General features: G+C 45.6%; 1 protein-coding gene across 1 annotated transcript; it reads left to right on the top strand.

Moving 5' to 3' along the window:
- The first annotated feature begins 1773 nt into the window (after nt 1–1773).
- Nucleotides 1774–20949, top strand: LOC124114442 (laccase-1-like). Its single transcript, XM_046475001.2, has 10 exons — nt 1774–1921; nt 6064–6284; nt 7355–7521; nt 8237–8487; nt 9270–9507; nt 12402–12579; nt 13248–13523; nt 15088–15273; nt 17127–17274; nt 18935–20949. The coding sequence occupies exons 1-10, from the start codon at nt 1855–1857 to the stop codon at nt 19186–19188; spliced, it is 1986 nt and encodes a 661-aa protein (XP_046330957.2). The 5' UTR covers nt 1774–1854; the 3' UTR covers nt 19189–20949.
- The last annotated feature ends 557 nt before the right edge of the window (nt 20950–21506 follow it).

The following is a 21506-nucleotide window of genomic DNA, read 5'->3' as shown; positions in this document are numbered from 1 at the left end:
CGACACAACGGTGTGACTGTATGTGTATTCACTGTGGACACTTTAGGATTTGAGGGAGGGGTTTTTCGCCACTTTTGGCAATATTACGTTAATATCACGACGAGGATCTGACTCTCATGGCATGACCCCAGACAATGTCACTACCAATCGACAGTCGTGTATGTTCTATTGATATCAGACAATGTCACTTCCCATCGACATTCGTGTATGTACTATGGATATCAGGCTTTAGTAAAGAATGTTACGCCATGAATGACTGAATACACTTGGTATTGTGCTTTACAGTTACTTGTGGGACATATACACACATGAGTGGGTGAGTTGGTTTTAACGCCGCTTTAAACTGTATTGCAGCTATGTCACTGCGTTCTGTACACATGACCTCCTCGAGAGTTGCAAAGAATCGGGTGGTGTACACAGACACTTGACGGTGGAGGACAAGTTTAACAGAAAGTACATCTTCTTTAGATTCAATCAGAGCGTAACCGACTAAACGTAGAGTATGTCACGTACTCGGGGAGAGTCACAGCTTCCATCCCATAATAGGTGAAGGGGTGAGAGACAAGCAACCTCATCACAAACCGAGCCCACCCCACCCCACCCCAGAACACCCCACTCCACCCCGCTCCACTCCACTCCACCCCACACCACACCACCCCACTCCACCTCACACCAAACACTTCCCTCCACCACAAACTATTACACACTCCACCCCACTCCACCCCACACCACACCACCAAACACTTCCCTCCACCACAAACTATTACACACTCCACCCCACTCCACCCCACACCGCCAAACACTTCCCTCCACCACAAACTATTACACACTCCACCCCACTCCACACCACACCAACAAACACTTCCCTCCACCACAAACTATCACACACTACCCCACTCCACCCCACACCACCAAACACTTCCCTCCACCACAAACTATTACACACTCCACCCCACTCCACCCCATACCGCCAAACACTTCCCTCCACCACAAACTATTACACACCCCACCCCACCCCACCCCACACCGCCAAACACTTCCCTCAACCACAAACTATTACACACACTACCCCACTCCACCCCACACCACCAAACACTTCCCTCCACCACAAACTATAACGCACTCCACCCCACACCACACCACCAAAAACTTCCCTCCACCACAAACTATTACGCACTTCACCCCACCCCACACCACCCCACACCGCCCAGTTGTGACCAACCACCCTGGACAGGTCGGGATGACGTACGCTACATTGAGCTCTGTAGCGTGTGGAATGTCGGTGAAATGTAGTCGCCTGGTCACATTACAACTATGAACCCATCTGAAGCCGTATTGTGTATCGCTGGGATATGTTTTGTCTAGAAAGAGAAGCTTTTAAGGACAATATAAAGTGCAACAAGGCTTGTCCCCCCAACCAAGTCTTGTGCGCACTCACTCACTCATTCACTCACTCACTCACTCACCCTCCCATCCACCCTCCCATCCACCCTCCCATCCACCCACCAACTCCTTCACTCACCCACCCACCCGCAAGCCCGCCCCCTCGCTCACTCACTCACTCACTCACTCAGAATAAGTCTGTACCAATTCCCAAAGCATACACTATCTTGTGTCAGTACCAAGAAATGTCCAAACCGTTCTAGGTACTGGTGTAACAATGAGCAACATGTTTTTTATCTGTAACGTCACGCATGACAAGGCCTGTGTACGTAGACATGACATAACGTCCCTGGTAAGTACGACATATCGGCAGGTTATTTACAGACCTGACACGCTCCACGTGGGACGAGGCGGGTATAAAGGGACCCCGGTATCCGGCTACTATCACTCTGCTACCTCCCTCCCTGCATCATGGCGTCGACCCTGCATCTTCTCCTCGCTGTGGCCACCGTAGTCTTGGGACAACAGGAGCTGCCCAGTAAGTAGCTGTCTGACCCGCATCACTAGTGGCACTGTAGGGATGCATCTTTGTACGACATCACTTTCCTGAGGTCATATACATCCAGTATTTTATCGTTGTACGAGATCACATACATCCAGTACTTTATCGTTGTACGAGATCGCATACTACCAGTACTTTATCGTTGTAGGAGATCACATACCATCAGTACTTTATCGTTGTACGAGATCGCATACCACCAGTACTTTATCTTTGTACGAGATCGCATACTACCAGTACTTTATCTTTGTACGAGATCGCATACCATCAGTACTTTATCGTTGTACGAGATCACATACGTCCTGTACTTTATCTTTGTACGAGATCACATACTACCAGTACTTTATCTTTGTATGAGATCACATACCGTCAGTACTTTATCTTTGTACTAGATCACATACCGTCAGTACTTCATCTTTGTACGAGATCAAATACTACCAGTACTTCATCTTTGTACGAGATCACATACCGTCAGTACTTTATCTTTGTACGAGATCGCATACTACCAGTACTTTATCTGTGTACGAGATCACATTCCACCAGTACTTTATCTTTGTACTAGATCACATACCGTCAGTACTTCATCTTTGTACGAGGTCACATACTACCAGTACTTTATCTTTGTACGAGATCACATTCCACCAGTACTTTATTTTTGTACGAGATCACATACTACCAGCACTTTATCTTTGTACGAGATCACATACCACCAGTACTTTATCTTTGTACGAGATCACATACTACCAGTACTTTGTCTTTGTATGAGATCACATACTACCAGTACTTTATCTGTGTACGAGATCGCATACTGCCATTACTTTATCTTTGTATGAGATCGCATACTACCATTACTTTATCTTTGTATGAGATCGCATACTACAAGTACTTTATCTTTGTACGAGATCACATACTACCAGTACTTTATCTTTGTACTAGATCACATACCACAAGTACTTTATCTTTGTACGATATCACATACCACCAGTACTTCATCTTTGTATGAGGTCACATACTACCAGTACTTTATCTTTGTACGAGATCACATACTACCAGTACTTTATCTTTGTACGAGATCGCATACTACCATGACTTTATCTTTGTATGAGATCGCATACTACCATTACTTTATCTTTGTATGAGATCGCATACTACAAGTACTTTATCTTTGTACGAGATCACATACTACCAGTACTTTATCTTTGTACTAGATCACATACCACAAGTACTTCATCTTTGTACGAGATCACATACCACCAGTACTTTATCTTTGTACGAGATCACATACTACCAGTACTTCATCTTTGTACGAGGTCACATTCCACCAGTACTTTATTGTTGTACGAGATCACATTCCACCAGTACTTTATTGTTGTACGAGGTCACATTCCACCAGTACTTTATTGTTGTACGAGATCACATTCCACCAGTACTTTATTGTTGTACGAGGTCGCATTCCACCAGTACTTTATCGTTGTACGAGATCACATTCCACCAGTACTTTATTGTTGTACGAGATCACATTCCACCAGTACTTTATTGTTGTACGAGGTCGCATTCCACCAGTACTTTATCGTTGTACGAGATCACATACCACCAGCACTTTATCGTTGTACGAGGTCACATTCCACCAGTACTTTATCGTTGTACGAGGTCGCATTCCACCAGTACTTTATCGTTGTACGAGATCACATACCACCAGTACTTTATTGTTGTACGAGATCGCATACCACCAGTACTTTATCGTTGTACGAGATCGCATACTACCAGTACTTTATCTTTGTACGAGATCACATACTACCGGTACTTTATCTTTGTACGAGATCGCATACTACCAGTACTTTATCTTTGTAAGAGATCACATACCGTCAGTACTTTATCTTTGTAAGAGATCACAAACTACCAGTACTTAATCTTTGTACGAGATCACATACCACCAGTACTTAATCTTTGTACTAGATCACATTCCACCAGTACTTAATCTTTGTACTAGATCACATTCCACCAGTACTTTATCTTTGTACTAGATCACATACTACCAGTAATTAATCTTTGTACGAGATCACATACTACCAGTACTTTATCTTTGTACGAGGTTCTATTTTGGTGAGTGTGCGTCTACGTGCGTATGCGTGTGCGTGTGCGTTTGCGCGTCTGGGTATTGTGTGACACATCGCACTCAGCAATATTCTAGCGACATATGAGTCATTTACCTACGGCATGTATTATTCGAGTCCAGGCCACACGATCCAGTGATTATTATTATCAAACACGATCCCGTCGGGGTACAATGACACGCTTCCAAGTCACCCAGCGTAACCACCCGATCCACTTCAAGTCGCCTCTGGGGACCCGGTCTCACCCGGAGACAACGCGTTCACCACACAGGCGACACATGGCAGTGAACGCGGGGGACAGATGTCAAGTCTGTTACCCCCACAGCCAGCCCTATAAACACTGACCATCTCCCCGCGTACCATGGCCTGACACACTGTCTATACGCGTGGTGTATGTGGCCTGGCCTACACATGCCAGTACTTGTTACATTCAAGGTCGTGAATGTGTTTTTCAAAGGCAGGTATTGTAATGTTTATAAACGCTTGTAATGTGGTAAATCTGAGACTATCAAGTTGGAATGTCGCTGCCGCCAGGACGGAAATTGAGGAAATAATGTAGCATTTATATAGGCCATAATCGGGCAGTGACGTCACGTTGTCAACGTACGGCGTAACGACGTCACATGTAAACACTTTGAGACTGTCACGTCTGTTTGTTACTGCCGTCTTCCAACAAGGGAAGTTAATGTACGCGTTGTTCAGTGAGACACTCTAAGACGTGTTTGGCCAAATAATCCATCAGCCATCAGAAAGGATTTCGCTCACCCCATCAGTGAGAAAAAGTCTGCTTGTATTTTAGCTTTTACAGCCTATCGGTATCGTCATTCATGAGGATGTAGAGTTTCAAAGTGGTGCTTTTTTTCTTAAATTCACCATTTGTTTACATGGAAATGTTCCTAATTTTACAGCAAAAATTTGCTGTTGGATATCTTTCACCATACCAGGCAACTTGGTATAACCGAGTACATCTTGACTGACATCTCAAAGGTCGACTCTGCCGTTTCGGCACACGTACGAGATGAGGGGAATACATGGGATGGGGGAGAGGGCCAGGCTGTGTGAGAAAGTTCTGTTTTTAGCCTCAGATCGTAACTAAAACATACCTGATTGCAGACACACTAACTCTTCAGGTTAAAACATGCGTGTCGTGACACAGTGACCTCTGTAACAAATGATACATCCCCAGCAGAATATTGACTTGGATGGGTAGTCACGGGAACGCGTCAGATGAAGCGGAGGGGTCGGTGTATTATGTCAGGTGACAAAAGGGAGCAGGCAGAGAGTAGCGGTGGCTTTGATAACGACGAGGGCTGTGTCTACGGCCTGGTGCGCGTGGGGAATGCAGCTGGGAAGAGGTCACAAGCATCGAACTGTCTGGCGTAAGGGACATTGTTGGCCGCTTTGAATCTTCCCGAGGCAAGGGAGGTAACTGGTGATAAAAGTCCAGCGAAAACAGCCAGTTAACTCCCTTGCCTCGGGGAATGGCCGCTGCCATAGCGCGGATTGCGGCGTTGTGCAGTATTCGTTCACCCAATTACCATGGCAACAGACTGTCCGAGTACACAAAACCTAGGCTCGTCTGATATGGTGATCCCTGCTTTACGTAATATAACCTTTATACTGTAAGGAGAGATACAGTAAAGTACGGTTATAACGAATTCAAGTGGACTACTAATTTTAGTTCGTTATAACCGAAGTTCGTTATTAGCATATATACAGCATAACAACAGCAAATAGTCGGGACCAAAAAAGTAAGTTCGTTATATCCGTCAGTTCGTTATAAGCGTCTTCGTTATAACCGTAGTTTACTGTAGATAGTGTGTGTGTGTGTGTGTGTGTGTGTGTGTGTGTGTGTGTGTGTGTGTGTGTGTGTGCGTGCGTGCTTGCGTGTGTGCTTATCGCTACGTCGTAATGTCGTTCCAGTTGTGCGGTTTGGTGGTCTAGTACTTCCAATTCCAACCAAAGGAAATTACCTATATTATTTCAATAACTCATTTTTGTTCAAAGCGTACGAGACCCACCCCTGTATGCGTGAGTGTGTTGATGGCGGATCCCCCATGACGTGTGAGTACACGTTCACCCTGGAGTACTACATCGTCTTGAGCAAGGCCTGCTTCGCCTGCCCTTCCAACATCACCGACTGCTACAGACCCCACTGTGTCGCTGCTGACGGCGTCCGGAGACCGATTATCACCGTCAACAGAATGCTGCCCGGCCCGGCTCTGCATGTACGTAAGAGATATGACCCGTGAAGATCCGGGGTAGAATAGGTCTTCAGAAACCCATGCTTGTCGTAAAAGGCGACTGTGCTTGTCGTAAGAGACGACTAACGGGATTGGGTTTTCGGGCTCGTGGACTTGGTTAAAGCATGTCATTGATCCCAATTGCGTGGATCGATGCTCATGATATCAATCCCTGGATTGTCTGGTCCAGACTCGATTATTTACAGACCGCCGTCATGTAGCTGGAATATTGCCGAGTGCGGCGTTAAACACCAAACCAAAAAACCAACGGTGGAGAGAGACACATTAAGGTATTTTAAAACTGTACTCCCAGGGTAGCCATGATGTGCCGCCAGGCTCTGAAGTCGTGTTTGTAGACTTCGATAATACCAGTGGGGTTATAAAGCATTTAAGAGGGTTTCAGATAGCTTCAATGGGCGAGAAAATCGTCTGCAGGGGTAATAACCAAGGGGGGACTGTCAGTGACGTTTGAGACACTGTCAGGAGGTTGCGAACGCTGTTAAGAGGCTTGAGGACACTGCCTGTGTGGTTGAGAATAGTGTCAAGTAGCATTGGGTTAAGAACGCTGTCAACTGTGTTTCGAGGGCCGCATGTCTAACAGATGTTGCAAGCTGTGCCTTGGGTACCAATTGATCCAACGAATGTAATCTATTCCAAAGTTTATTTGTCGTTTTTGGTTAGATGTGTTAAAAAAGTTGACGTTTGCAAATGTGTTGACACAATTCAATATTCACCCTTTTCACATGTCTTAAAGTCTTTTTTATCAAGGGGGCACGGGTGGCCGAGTCGTCTAAGGCGCCGCGATTCGCTGTGCAGAGTTGCGTCCCTTGGGCGCGCAAGAAACCTATGATTGTGGGTTCGCCCAGATTATGTTTCTAGGTTTGTCAGCACCATACCCGTGCTCGTGGGTTTCACCGACGTGGTAAACGTCATAGACCTTCATCACTTCGGGCTGACACGCCGCGATATAACTGTAATACTGTTAAAATCGGCGTTAAACCCAACTCACTCACACTGAGCTTCTTATCAAAACGTTATCGACCTCACTTTCACAGGTCTGCCAACACGACACGGTCGTTGTGAACGTCGACAATAGAATGGAGGGGTCTGAGAGCACCGCCATCCACTTCCACGGAGTCTTCCAGAAGGGCTCTCCGCATCATGACGGCGTCCCCATGATCACCCAGTGCCCCATCTCGTCTTCATCCAGCTTCGAATACAGGTACGTCATTCATTGTCTTCTCACTCACTCACTCACTCACTCACTCACTCACTCACTCACACACTCACTCACTCACTCACTCACTCACTCACCCACCCACCCACCCACCCACCCACTCACTCACTCACTCACTCACTCACTCACTCACTCACCCACTCACTCACTCACTCACCCACTCACTCATTCACTCACTCACTCACTCACCCACTCACTCACTCACTCACCCACTATCTCGCCCCCTCACTCACTCACTCACTCACCCGTATCGTTCGATAAAGCGATTGCAGCGCTAAGACGATCATAACTCCCATACTATGACATAGACTAACAATTGTTGGAGCTCTACGATTGCTTTGTGGAAAGTGGCTAAAATCTAAACTGTTCTGTCTAAATCAATATGATAATGATGATCACTAAAACAAATGATTTAATATCAGAAAGTGACATATTACTTGGTTCTAGAATGCAACGCTAACCTTCAACTCATGCATTCATCAGGTAACTGGCTGCGACGAGTTGCGCCCCTTAACCAAATCAGGATCCGCCGATTATGATCCTTGTCCTACTCGCATCACACTTGAACTCAACAAAAATGTCATCAAGTTTGGCGTTTCCTCTTACATTAATCTGCCATATATTGATATGAATGATACACTCACTCACTCACTCACTCACTCACTCACTCACTCACTCACTCTTCAACTTGTGACTCTAGGTTTAAAGCAGATAATCGAGGCTCCATGTACTGGCACGCCCATGCCGGGCTCCAACGTGCTGACGGCGTGTTTGGAGCTCTTATCATCCGGGAACCAGCAAAAAGTGACCCCTCATCTCACCTTTACCAGCATGACCTTCCGGAACACACCCTGGTCGTGCATGACTGGCTGACCGACATGACCATGACACGCTACACGGAGCTGGCCCACGTGGGGGTCCTCACGTCTAAAGTCACCATGCTTATTAACGGTAGGTTGTGTCATCTTCCTTCACCGAATATAACGTGAACCCTCCTAATCTGGAAACCTGTCTTCTGGAGGGTCAGCGTGTCTAGCTCAACATATGATCAGTGACTCCTGTACCCTGGGTTCGAAGCCCTGACTACCGTACATGGTACATGGTCCCCCTGCACCCCCCTCTGATGTGGCATAAAATGCCAAATTCTAAATACAAAAAAAATACTCAAGAAAGGTAATGTTTGTTTTTTCTTTCTTTCTTTCTTTCTTTGTTGTTTAACGCCGCTCTAAAGCAATATTCCAGCTATATGACGGCGATCTGTAAATAATCGAGTCTAAATAATTGAATAACAAGACAATCCAGTGATTGACACCATGAGCAACGATCCACGCATTTGGGATACGATGCCACGCATCAACCAAGTCAGCGAGCCTGACCACCCGATCCCATAAGTCACTTCTTACGACAAACATGGGTTGCTGAAGACTTATTCCACTCCGGACCTTCACGGGTCACAATTACTTTTAGACAGATCATGTATCAAAAGCGGCGTTAACCTCAAGACACCAAATACAGTGAATGTGGCTTAAAATACGGATCAAATTCTAAATACAATAAATACACAAGAAAGATAATGGTTGTTTGTTTGTTTCTTTGTTGTTTAACGCTGCACTGAGCAATAGTCCAGTTATATGGCGTAATTCTGTAAATAATCACACATGGACCAAACAATCCAGTGATTAGAAAGGAAATGACGTGTTGGGTTGTGACGTAAGTTGTCTTGTTGTGCGCAGGTCGCGGTGCCTACCAGGATTTCATCCACCCCGACACCAACCAGACGGTCTACACCCCGTACTCCGTGTTCCGGGTACAGAAGGACGCCAGGTATCGCTTCCGGGTCATCAGCAGCGCCATCTTGAAATGCCCAATCCAGATCTCTGTCGACGACCACGACCTCACCATGATAGCCAGCGACGGAGTTCCGTTCGAGCCCGTCGTTGTCAGCTCATTCGTCGTCTTCCCAGGCGAAAGGTTAATATAATACAACAAAACAATGATACAATGATACAATAATACAATGATACAATGATACAATGATACAATGGCAAATGTGTTGACACTTACGCTTTTATTTGTTGCATATTCAAACGATGGCTGCAAGGATTATAGCGACCGGTCATTTATACTCTTTAAAAAGAGAAACGCAACGGAGATAATGAGAATGTTGATTTTGGCTATTCATGAAACATTCGTGATACATTCGTGATACATTCGTGATATATTCGATACATTTTCAATATGTTTTATTAACCGATGTTAGGCACATGCTCGTTTAGCTGATGTAGCGCACAAACGCAACCGTTTTAAACATGTGTTGCTCAACACAGCATATTTTAATACTGCACGAAAATGTCATGGAAAGGAAATTAAAAACCGAATGCCCGTTGTGACAATCACGTGCCGTGACAATAACTACAGAAGGTCAAACGTCAGTCACCATTTTGTCATACGTTTGTCGTCTTATCAGAAGTGGGACAATGCCAATCGCAACATCGCCATATGACGTCTTGACGTTTGAGAGTCCCAGCCTGCAGTTGCACGTCATTTGAACGTACACCAGCTGCAGTAATCTCGTTTATGGGTGGGTGTACATGGAGAAGTGGTAGACCAAGAGTCACCACCCCTGCACAAGATCGCTACATCCGGGTATATCGCCTACGTCATCGACATGCTACTACCACCAAGACTGCAGGACATGTGCCTGGTTTGAGGAGCGCATCGGACTAACAATCAGGAATCGTCTGCGAAGAGTGGGAATTAGACCCGGAAGGCCGGTATCTGTCCCTGTATTTAGACATTTGCATCGACGACAACGTATGCGATGGAGCAGCACCGTACAGACATATACTCCGAGAGACTGGTGGTGGGTCTGGTTCAGTGATGAATCACGATTTCTCCTCCAACGCATAAATGGAAGACAGCGTGTCTACCGACGTCGAAATGAACGTTTTGCATTCAACTGATTTGGACAGATCGACAGATTCGGTGGCGGAAGTGTGACAGTGTGGGCAGCCATATCCTACTCACGGAGATCTGACTTGGGGGTGGTTCAGGGGGATCATCAACGTCACCTTCTTCCGTTAATCAACCGACAGAGGAAGTTTTGCCAACATGACAACGCTAAACCAGACACAGCTCGTGTCACTGTTGACTTTCGTCATAATTCAAACGTCAATGTCATCCTACGACTTTCCAGATTTCCGGATCGGAACCCGATTGAGCATCTGTGGGATGAACCCGATAAAGTATCTGTGGGATGAACCCGATAGAGCATCTGTGGGATGAACTCGATTGAGCATCTGTGGGATGAACCCGATTGAGCATCTGTAGGATGAACCCGATAGAGCGAGCATCTATGGGATGAACCCGATAGAGCATCTGTGGGATGAACCCGATTGAGCATCTGTGGGATGAACCCGATAGAGCATCTGTGGGATGAACCCGATAGAGCATCTGTGGGATGAACCCGATAGAGCATCTGTGGGATGACCCCGATAGAGAATCTGTGGGATGAACCCGATAGAGCATCTGTTGGATGAACCCGATAGAGAATCTGTGGGATGAACCCGTTAGAGCATCTGTGGGATGAACCCGATAGAGAATCTGTGGGATGAACCCGATAGAGCATCTGTGGGATGAACCCGATAGAGCATCTGTGGGATGAACCCGATAGAGAATCAGTGGGATGAACCCGATAGAGCATCTGTGGGATGAACCCGATAGAGCATCTGTGGGATGAACCCGATAGAGAATCAGTGGGATGAACCCGATAGAGCATCTGTTGGATGAACCCGATAGAGAATCTGTGGGATGAACCCGTTAGAGCATCTGCGGGATGAACCCGATAGAGAATCTGTGGGATGAACCCGATAGAGCATCTGTGGGATGAACCCGATAGAGCATCTGTGGGATGAACCCGATAGAGCATCTGTGGGATGAACCCGATAGAGCATCTGTGGGATGAACCCGATAGAGAATCAGTGGGATGAACCCGATAGAGCATCTGTTGGATGAACCCGATAGAGCATCTGTGGGATGAACCCGATTGAGCATCTGTGGGATGAACCCGATAGAGCATCTGTGGGATGAACCCGATAGAGCATCTGTGGGATGAACCCGATAGAGCATCTGTGGGATGAACCCGATAGAGCGAGCATCTATAGGATGAACCCGATAGAGCATCTGTGGGATGAACCCGATTGACTATCTGTGGGATGAACCCGATTGAGCATCTTTCGGATGAACCCGATAGAGTGAGCATCTATGGGATGAACCCGATTGAACATCTGTGGGATGAACCCGATTGAGCATCTGTGGGATGAACCCGATTGAGCATCTGTGGGATGAACCCGATTGAGCATACGTCAGCATACGCCATATACACTTGCACTACTGTCCAACGCGTTGCAGGGAGAATGGAGGAGAATTCCACGTGTTCAGTCTGTGCCAAGGAGGTGCAGATCACAGATTACAACACACGGTGGTCACACGAGGTCCTGATCGGAACGCCCCCTCTCGGACGTACGTGTCTCGTGACATGACAATCAGTATTGCCATTATGTCTACAGAACGTGTGATGATCACTCTTTTAGTGTCATCCTTGTGTCAACCAATTTAAATGAATTATGCACATTTAATTGAACACAGTCCACAATTTCAAAGTTAGCCTAAGCGTTTTTTTATTTGTATATATGCCCATGTCTGTCAAGGTACGACTTTGTGATACTGCTTGACACCGTGTATATGCCCATGTTTCTCAAGGTACGACTTTGTGATACTGCTTGACACCGTGTATATGCCCATGTTTCTCAAGGTACGACTTTGTGATACTGCTTGACACCGTGTATATGCCCATGTTTCTCAAGGTACGACTTTATTCTGGACGCGGACAAGGCTGTGGGGAACTACTGGATTCGGGCTCGCGGCCTGCTCGACTGCGCAGGGGACAAGGCTAAACAGGTCGCCATCCTCAGATACGACAACGCCACCGAGACGGAGCCAAGTGCACCTACAGACTACGACAGCGCAATGCGAAGCGGGAAGGTAGGCGACAAGTAACAAACAGATACAGAAGACTGACATTTTCTTCCAATCATTCACGCACCTGTCACAAAGCTTGGATGTAGAACGCTTCTATTGACACTTGTTCAGTGGTTTGTCGTTATGATTATTGAGGCGACGTATACGTTGTACTTTGTGTACGACCGTGCTGGGTTTCCGGAGCTGTGTAAGACCCCAGTGCTCACACGCGGTGAGGGAGCCGAGTACAGTGTGGATCGGGTGCTCATAATTTGTGACCTGGATCACTGTCCCATCGTACCTGGAAGGTGTTGATCGCTGCCCATGCTATCAGCCCCTCCTTTACCCGACTCACTCACTCACCCAAACTCACCCTCCCACCCATCAACCAAGACAACTGTTACGTAGCTGTTAGGTTGGTATTCTAGAAGTTGGTGAGTAAATACGAAAATGTACAACGTTATTGATAACAACTTCTTGTTTATTGCATACAGACAGCTTGATCACAGTGTAAGAACCTACATCGAAACATTGCTAAACGCAATAACCAAGCAGTTGCAATACATTAAATGTGTATGTTTTTGATACATATGTTGTTGTTTTGTAATATTCAACATTTCAATACTCAAATCACTAACTCCACCCGACATTTTATATTGATACTCTGTTCATATTGTTTTCTTGTATTTAAGCTTCTGAATCCCCTGAACGTAAAGGGGTCGCCGGACCAGATGCCCGTGTCGTGGCTCAACGCCACCCTAGCCGATCCTCTCAATCTCAAGGAGAAGCCGGACAAGAAGTTCTACCTCGCGGTGGACTTCAACAAGATTGACAACTACCGGCTCCATCATGAACTGTACTACCCCATCTCAGCCACGGAGAAGGATCTGCCCATGCCACAAGCCAACAACATCAACAACAAAGCACCTCCGGCACCGCTACTGACGCAGTACAACGATGTACCGAAGGTAAGTAGACGCCACTGACGCCGTACAGCGATGTACCATGGGTATGTTGCCGCTACTGACGCCGTACAACGATGTTCCATGGGTATGTCGCCGCTACTGACGCAGTACAATGATGTGCCATAGGTAAGCAGAGGCTACTGACGCCGTACAAAGATGTACCATGCGTATGTTGTCGGTACTGACGCCGTACAACGATGTACCATGGGTATGTTGTCGCTATTGACGCCGTACAACGACGTACCACAGGTAAGTAGACGCTACTGGCGCCGTACAACGACGAACCACGGGTAAGTAGGCGCTACTGACGCCGTACAACGATGTACCGCGGGTAAGTAGACGCTACTGACGCCGTACAACGACGTACCACGAGTAAGTAGATGCTACTGTGAATCCTAGGATGTTAAAAGGCTGTAGTCAGTCTTTCCGTGGTCAGGTCTTGTCTCCATCGCAGTGGTGTTCATACTCTGTGACCTTGACACCAATGACGTCGCAGCCGACGATGTAGGTCCGTCAAAATGGCACCTCGAACTGAACGTCTAGGGCGAATACCTTCAGCGCGTAATCGGTTCCCACTCTCTGGGCTGATATCCTGGTATTGCCGTAGTTGTAGAGGAGGCCCTGGTGGTTCTGTCGCGTAAGTGACGATGCTGCCCTGTGCTCTAGTAGAGATACGTGGTCCACCGGATCTTGGAGGGTCAATGTTTTGTCAGTCTGTTAGCACGTGTTGTCATCACGGTTCCACAGTCTTGTAATGGTGCTTCGTGCTACGTGGAAAGACTTGGCTCCAGCTGAAGAGGTCTCTTGTTTACAATTGTCCTTGTTGCGTTTGGCTTCCGTCAGCCGTGGCATCTTTTCGCTGTTCACTTGCTGTAAGATTGTGATGACATGCAAATGAAAACCCAACGTTTTTATAGCCCAATAAGTGATGTTGCACGTGCATGTCACAAGGGTGTGTTTTCGCGCCAGGCTCTCGCGTGGTTGTGTTTTTGCGATTTTTCCATCTTTTTTACCACATCTTTGCCGTACCTCATTCTTTCCATACAAATCAATCCCAATCCCTGCAGAAATTCATTTTGGGTATTAATTTAAAAATTTGTATGGATGTCAGCAACACCCTGTCAGATATTTACGATTTTACTTCTTTTGCGTTGTTTTTTATCAGAGTATACTTATGTATTCACTCAGTGTATTGTTCAAGTGACCTTACGAATCAATTCACTATTCACTTTATAACTTTAAGAAATTAACAAAGAGAAGAGAATTTCCTTCTTAATCAAAATATTCATAAAATAATAAGTTTAATTGTCAAACGATGGAACGTGTACAATATCCACGTGTGCCTACAATGCAGTCTTACAATCCGGGCTCCCCCAAACCCCCTTTTCGAACACTCAATGTAACTACCCCGACCTCTCCCTTATAAAAAATGCAGGATACCGTCCTTGGCTGGATGGTTTGTTGGTTGGTTGGTTGAAGCATGCCACTTGCTAGTACAGCACTATCCTCTCCTTCCCTCCCAGTGAAATGAGTTCATTCACCCAAGACGTTACCATGTTTGTTTCAGGAATTGTTTTGTACCCCAGAGAACACCAGAAACTGCAGCAACCGGTTCTGTGAGTGCATCAACGTCATGAAGGTCGCCCTGGACGACACGGTAGAGATCATCCTCATCGACGAAGGCTCGTTCTCCAGCACCAACCACCCCTTCCATCTGCATGGGTACAACTTCCGGGTCGTTGCCATGGACAAGGTACGTGGCGCTGTAAACATCCCGTTCGAGTCAACTCGGCTTATTCCGTTACCTTCGTAATACCTCGGGGAGAACCTGATTTGGGGTACTGAATGGAAAACAGCATGTCGACCGATGTCTCCCCATACAGTTCTTAAAACAGGGGAGACTATATATATGATTGTCTATATGGACTAGATAAGATAGGTTGGTTTGTTGTTTAACGCCGCACTCAGCAATGTTCCAGCTATATGACGGCGGTTGACTAGATAAGCGGATCTGTAAGATGTTCTATAGCGTCTATAGGGTCTGTATAAGATTGTTTATACAACGGGGCCTGACAGGTCTGAAGGGTCTGAATAAGAGGGTCTAAATGGTACATATGGGCTTTAACGTGGGTCTATATGAAACATGAAGGGATCTACAAGAACACAAAATGGCGTCTGCGTGTGGCGATACGCGTTTTTTTCTGAGTATCTCGTTCAAATGCTTGATATCAGGGACATGAATCGTCAAATTGAGCACTATCTAGTGAATGAGTATGTTTCACGCCGCTTTTAGAAAAAAACTCCAGCACCAGAAATTGGCTTTACACATTGTACCCATGAAGGGAATCCAACCCGCGCCCTCGTCGTGACAAGAGAAAGCTTTAATCACAAGGCTACTCCACAGCCCCAGAATTTTATAAATAAATTTACTTATAACAAAACAGTTTATTACTCTCTGCGAGGACTATTGCATCAAGAGTGATCGGAGGACTCGACCCCTGAGGTGGTCAGACCGTTCCGAGGACGCAGAACACCGAGAAGCCTATAGATAGTCAATGCTTTATGGTCAGCCTAATAGTCACGTGAACTAGTGACACTAGTGAATCTAGTTCCAATACATTTACATCCAATGTTGGCCGAGATGATGAACCGGATCGGGATGAGCTGAGTGTTAAACATCCGGGCCATTTTATTATGTTCGGCTACCTGTGCCTGAGTGAGTGAGTGAGTGAGTGAGTGTTGTAATGTCGCTACATATAGCATTCATGTTATATCACTGCGTTTGAGCTTAATTTGGAAAGTAAGTCAAAATTGAACACAGATATGGTGCTACCCCATCCCTCCGCATCCTCACCGGGGTGACCCTGGGATTCAGACACGTGCCTCTACACTGGATGCAGTTGACCTTAATGATGACACAGAAAACACTTCCGGGTTGTGGCCGTTGCGTTGCAACTGCGATAACTTCCTTGTTGTTGCCAAGGACGCACAACGCGTCCATGTTCTTTATATAGATTCTCACGTCGCTATATAAGTGCAATAATCTTGGACGCGACGTTAAACCCCATTTCACCTCACCTATATAGATTCTTCCTTGTTACCGTGAAGGTAACGAGACTTTGTGTATTGATGAGCTTACATCACGTTACAACCACTGGGGTGGTATGAGGATTATAACATACTGGGTTGATATGATTATTATAACACACGGGGTTGATATGAGAATTATACATACTGGGTTGATATGAGAATTATACATACTGGGTTGATATGAGGATTATAACATACTGGGTTGATATGAGGATTATAACATACTGGGTTGATATGAGGATTATAACATACTGGGTTGGTATGAGGATTAAAAAATGGACTGATATGAGGATATAAGATGGGATGACAATTTAACATGTTTAATAATACGATACATTTGGGGCTTGTTACGTTTATGTATTGTCATAAAAAAATGTAAGCATTCAGCAAAACCCATTAATCCGTTTCCCGTTACACGTCCCGATTAATTTTTTTCGGATTATTAAATTGTTGTTCTGGAATAAAGTCCTGTATGTTGAAGTTCTACAACAACTCATCATTTGCTTCCTCCTCCAGATTAACATCTCCACAACTCTACAAGAGGTGATGCAACTTGACACGGACGGCCTTATCAGCAGGAACCTGGAGACTCCAGTCGCTAAGGACACCGTCACCATTCCTAATGGCGGATACACCGTCATCAGATTCAAGGCCGATAACCCAGGTATGTGAGTGAGTGAGTTAGTATGGTTTTACGCCGTTTTAGCAATATTCCCACATTGTACCCATTTCGGGAATCGAACCCGGGTCTTCGGCGTGACGAGTGAACGCTTTAACCACTAGGCTACCCGACCGCCCCTATCACTTTCACATCCGGGTACCTACAGTAGGAATTTGGCACGTCGTCACCTGTTATGGCGACCAATACGCAAAACGTTTGTGGCACGCGTATTGTGCTTACTGGGTTGGAAAACACGTCCCCGAAGTGCTTTGTCGTGGCTGTGGTAATGACTGGTTTATCGCCCTGTCATCTGTAGGGTGTGGTGTTTCCACTGTATGTCTGTGGCAGGTTACTGTAGGCATTTCTTTGAGAAGTGACCTCCTTTTCTTAACGGGGGATTTACAAGGGGAATCCCCAGCGAGACTGTAGGGGGCGGATCACGTGACATACACAGGGCGGATCCGGAAAGGCCCGTGGTCCAATCTGCTCATTGTTTGAGAACCAAACATATGCTTAGGCAATCTGCTGTACTCAATCTGTGACAACATCCAGTTGGAAACCCGATCTGTTAGTATTTGAGACTGTTAGTGTTTATTACATGACTGTACTTCCTGGAGGACTTTCCGGGTTCTTACAACATGATCGGGGGGATCAATCTCGTCACACTCCACTGACATGAATGGAATACCAACAACAAATGCATTGTCGTATACAATGGTAACGACGACGGTGTGTTAAACACACTAATGCGATACTCTTGCAATACATTGCGATACTGGGGCATAGGTGGTATTAACGAGGGTATTGATTATGAAATATGTTATTGTTTAACGCCGCACTCAGCAAATATTCAAGCTGTAATAGGGCCGCATGTAAATAATAAGATCTGAATCACACTATGGGGATACGATAACATGTAATCCACCGTCCCCCAATGACCATTCAGTCACCCCTTTCGACCTGTATTTGTCCTGGGACGTAAACTCAGCCCGACACCTTGCTCTGTGACAGACAACCCTGACGTGAGGCCGACTCACCACCTCAGCAGTAGCGGCTGGCGGAGCCGTGCGTAGTCGCGATGGCAAATCAAATTATGTCAGTTATTTTACCGTAAATTGTGTTGTTTCATCGATGTAAGCTGTAAGTATGTGGCACAAACAGTATTAGAGAACGATCTAGGAGTTTAATTCGCCTGAGGCAAACAAGTAACACCGAGATGACATCAAACAAGTAGGCCCGAAGCCATGTCAAACAAGTAGATCCGAGGTCATGTCAAACAAGTAGGCCCGGGGTTAGGTCAAACAAGTAGGCCCGAGGTCAGCTCAAAGAGAAGACCCGAGGTCGGTTCAAACAAGTAGGCCCGAGGTCATGTCAAACAAGTAGGCCCGAAGTCGGCTCAAACAAGTAGGCCCGAGGTCATGTCAGATAAGAACAGCAGAAGTGAGGTCAAACAAGTAGATCCGAGGTCATGTCAAACAAGCAGGCCCGGGGTTAGGTCAAACAGGTAGATCCGAGGTGAGATCAAACAATAAGGCCCGAAGTGAAGTCAAACAAGTAGCTTCGAGGTAGGGTCAAACAAGTAGGCCCGAGGCTGGTCAGACAAGTAGACCCGTGGTAAGGTGCATTGTATATCGGCTGACATATTTTTCTTGTATTTTCACAGGTTTCTGGTTGTTCCATTGTCACGTGACATTCCACAATCTACTCGGTATGGGCGTGGTCATCCAGACAGGGGATCTAGCCGATATGCCCCCCGCCCCCAAAAACTTCCCCCGGTGCGGGAACTGGCGATACACGGGCGAGACTAACGGCGACATGACGTTTTGTAGCTCAGGACATCGTCTCGCATCATCTTGGACTGTGATAATATTGTGTATACTAATCTGGATGAAGAGGAGTATACTCAATTCCAAATGAAACGCAAACGCAACATATAGAGAAGTATGTACGTTAAGAAGAGATGTTTCCAGTGTGTGCGACTTGAGGACAAAATTAACAATTAGTTAAATGTGTTTATTCTTATCACGATATTTACGTGATCTCAGAAATGTACCGATAATCCTGCACAAGACATTTCGAGTCATGGATCTATGACGTCATATGTGATGCGTTCATGAGCGACTCGGTTCACACAAGTTCACCAGTAGGTTCGTTCGTGCATCGACCCAATTTAATGGGACTTGAAAATGAGTAATTCTTCATATATTGCCAACATGTATGGTATTTGCGTTTCTTTTGTCGGTGAGTACATCACCCACGCCTAAGGATACAATCAGTGTTCAAGTCTTTCACCCCAATGTAAACATCTAACCCTAATCATGTTTTTCTTATCTTAGGAAACTGAATATCCCAGGCAAACTTATACTTTGGGTAGGTATTGTCTTTAGAACTATTTACTCTCCATCCCTAACTCGGTGGTGTTAAATTTTTGAAAAGTCAAAATACACATTTGATAGGGATCACAAGAAATCTTAACTCAAAATTATATGATCACGTTGACGTCCATCGGTTTTTGATGAATTAAAAGTCACTTGATAGCAGAAATAGTTCGGCCTTCAAGATAATTTTGTCATTTATAACAGTAGAAACAAAATAGCAACTTCACTCTCTTGTAAATAACCCTGCAAGTATGTATATAATATTACCGAGGCCAACGCGTGTCGTGCAAGTTATGAGGTGTGCAAGCGCAATACTTGGACTGTCATTAATGGGTTCTCACAATTTCAACGGTCAGCGTATGAGTGATCAGTTTTAGGGAGCAGGATCGACACCACGCCACAGAGTATATTTAATATATCAGTCATCAAGAACAGGTTGTCGGAGGACATTACGTGAAAATTAACCAAACCACTATCGCATTGTCGCATTGTCGCATTGTCGCGCATTTTAACTCCCTTTTTACACATTTTTTGATGGGGCGACAATGGGACATATTTGGACCTAACGTATTACACAACATCTATTTCTAACATCTAACTTTTTCAATCAACAGATGTTTTTGTATCACGACTGACAAACATTACAGAAACGTTTATGACATATTCACACAAAAAGCTTTCTTTTAAACATGAACAACCGTGAAGATCCAGGTAGGATAGGTCTTCAGCAACCAACGCTTGTCGTAAAAGGCGACCCTGCTTATCGTAAGTGGCGACTAACGGGAGGTCGGCCTCTCTGACTTGGTTGATGCATGTCATCGTATCCCATCGTATCCGATCGATGCTCATGATGTCAATCTCAGGATTGCCTGGTCCAGACTCGATTATTACAGGCCACCGTGATGAAGGAAGAATATTCCTGAGCGCGGCGTTAGAGACAAAGAAACAACAAATTAAGACTTAAATCATTTTCACGCTTTTCTTACCCCAATAACGCCCGGAGGCAAAGCTGTAAAGTCAGGGACTAACAATTCAGGAGCATTGCATGTTCTACCTCAGGCAGGAACCTGTATACATCATTTTACTTTAATTGTAATTTAGGTCTGTAAATTATAGAAAACATTTACTCAGATCTGATTATCTGAACATAGCAGTGAAAGGGACGTGGGGTGTATAAGTGAAAAGGTGAGATGTTCTGGTCAATCCACACACAACACCCAGACACCCGCCACGGCGTACAATAAGATGTCTATATATACACTGTTATGACTTGTTGTAAATAAACTTGTTTGTTATTGTATCACTGCGTCTGTCATAATAACATCACTATATTATTTATATCATGGGCAGTAAATGTCATTGCTTTCCATATTTGCCATTTTCGCATTGCCATGTTGCTAGGTAACGCGTGTATTGTGTGCCTGTATAGCATCAACTTTTACCTGCCTGTTATGGGTAGGTCGTGCTCTGATATCACCAACTTCTACCTGCCTATTGCGGGTAGGACATGCTCTCAGACAGACTGAGAAGTGCTTTTGACTGATTTTTGTGTAGAAAGACACGGTGAGTGAGTGAGTTTGGTTTAACGCCGCTTTTAACAATATTCCAGTTATATCACGTCGGTCAGTTTAATGTGGGAGGAAAACCATTTTACCACTTCGGTGAAACCCACGAGCACGGGTATGGTGCTGACAAACCTAGAAACATAATCGGGGCGAACCAGGATTCGAACCCACAATTAAGGTTTCTGGCCTGCCCAAGGGATGCAACTCTGCACAGAGAGTCGCGGCGCCTAAGACGACTGGGCCACCCGTGCCCCCCGTGCCCCCCGTGCCCCAGAAAGACAAGGAGATGCAG

The sequence above is a fragment of the Haliotis rufescens genome, unplaced genomic scaffold (assembly GCF_023055435.1).
Source record: "Haliotis rufescens isolate VD_foot unplaced genomic scaffold, xgHalRufe1.0.p SCAF_61, whole genome shotgun sequence".
NCBI classification, from domain to species: Eukaryota; Metazoa; Mollusca; class Gastropoda; order Lepetellida; family Haliotidae; genus Haliotis; species Haliotis rufescens.
Note: the sequence above shows the minus strand (reverse complement) of the source record. Positions and strands in the feature narration are given on the sequence as shown.

Bases quoted from the DNA above. Each gene is read 5' to 3' on its own strand.
- LOC124114442 (XM_046475001.2), top strand. From the start codon at position 1,855: ATGGCGTCGACCCTGCATCTTCTCCTCGCTGTGGCCACCGTAGTCTTG. The intron at 7,522-8,236 runs GTACGTCATTCA...TTGTGACTCTAG, and splicing joins TCATCCAGCTTCGAATACAG to GTTTAAAGCAGATAATCGAG. The intron at 8,488-9,269 runs GTAGGTTGTGTC...TGTTGTGCGCAG, and splicing joins AGTCACCATGCTTATTAACG to GTCGCGGTGCCTACCAGGAT.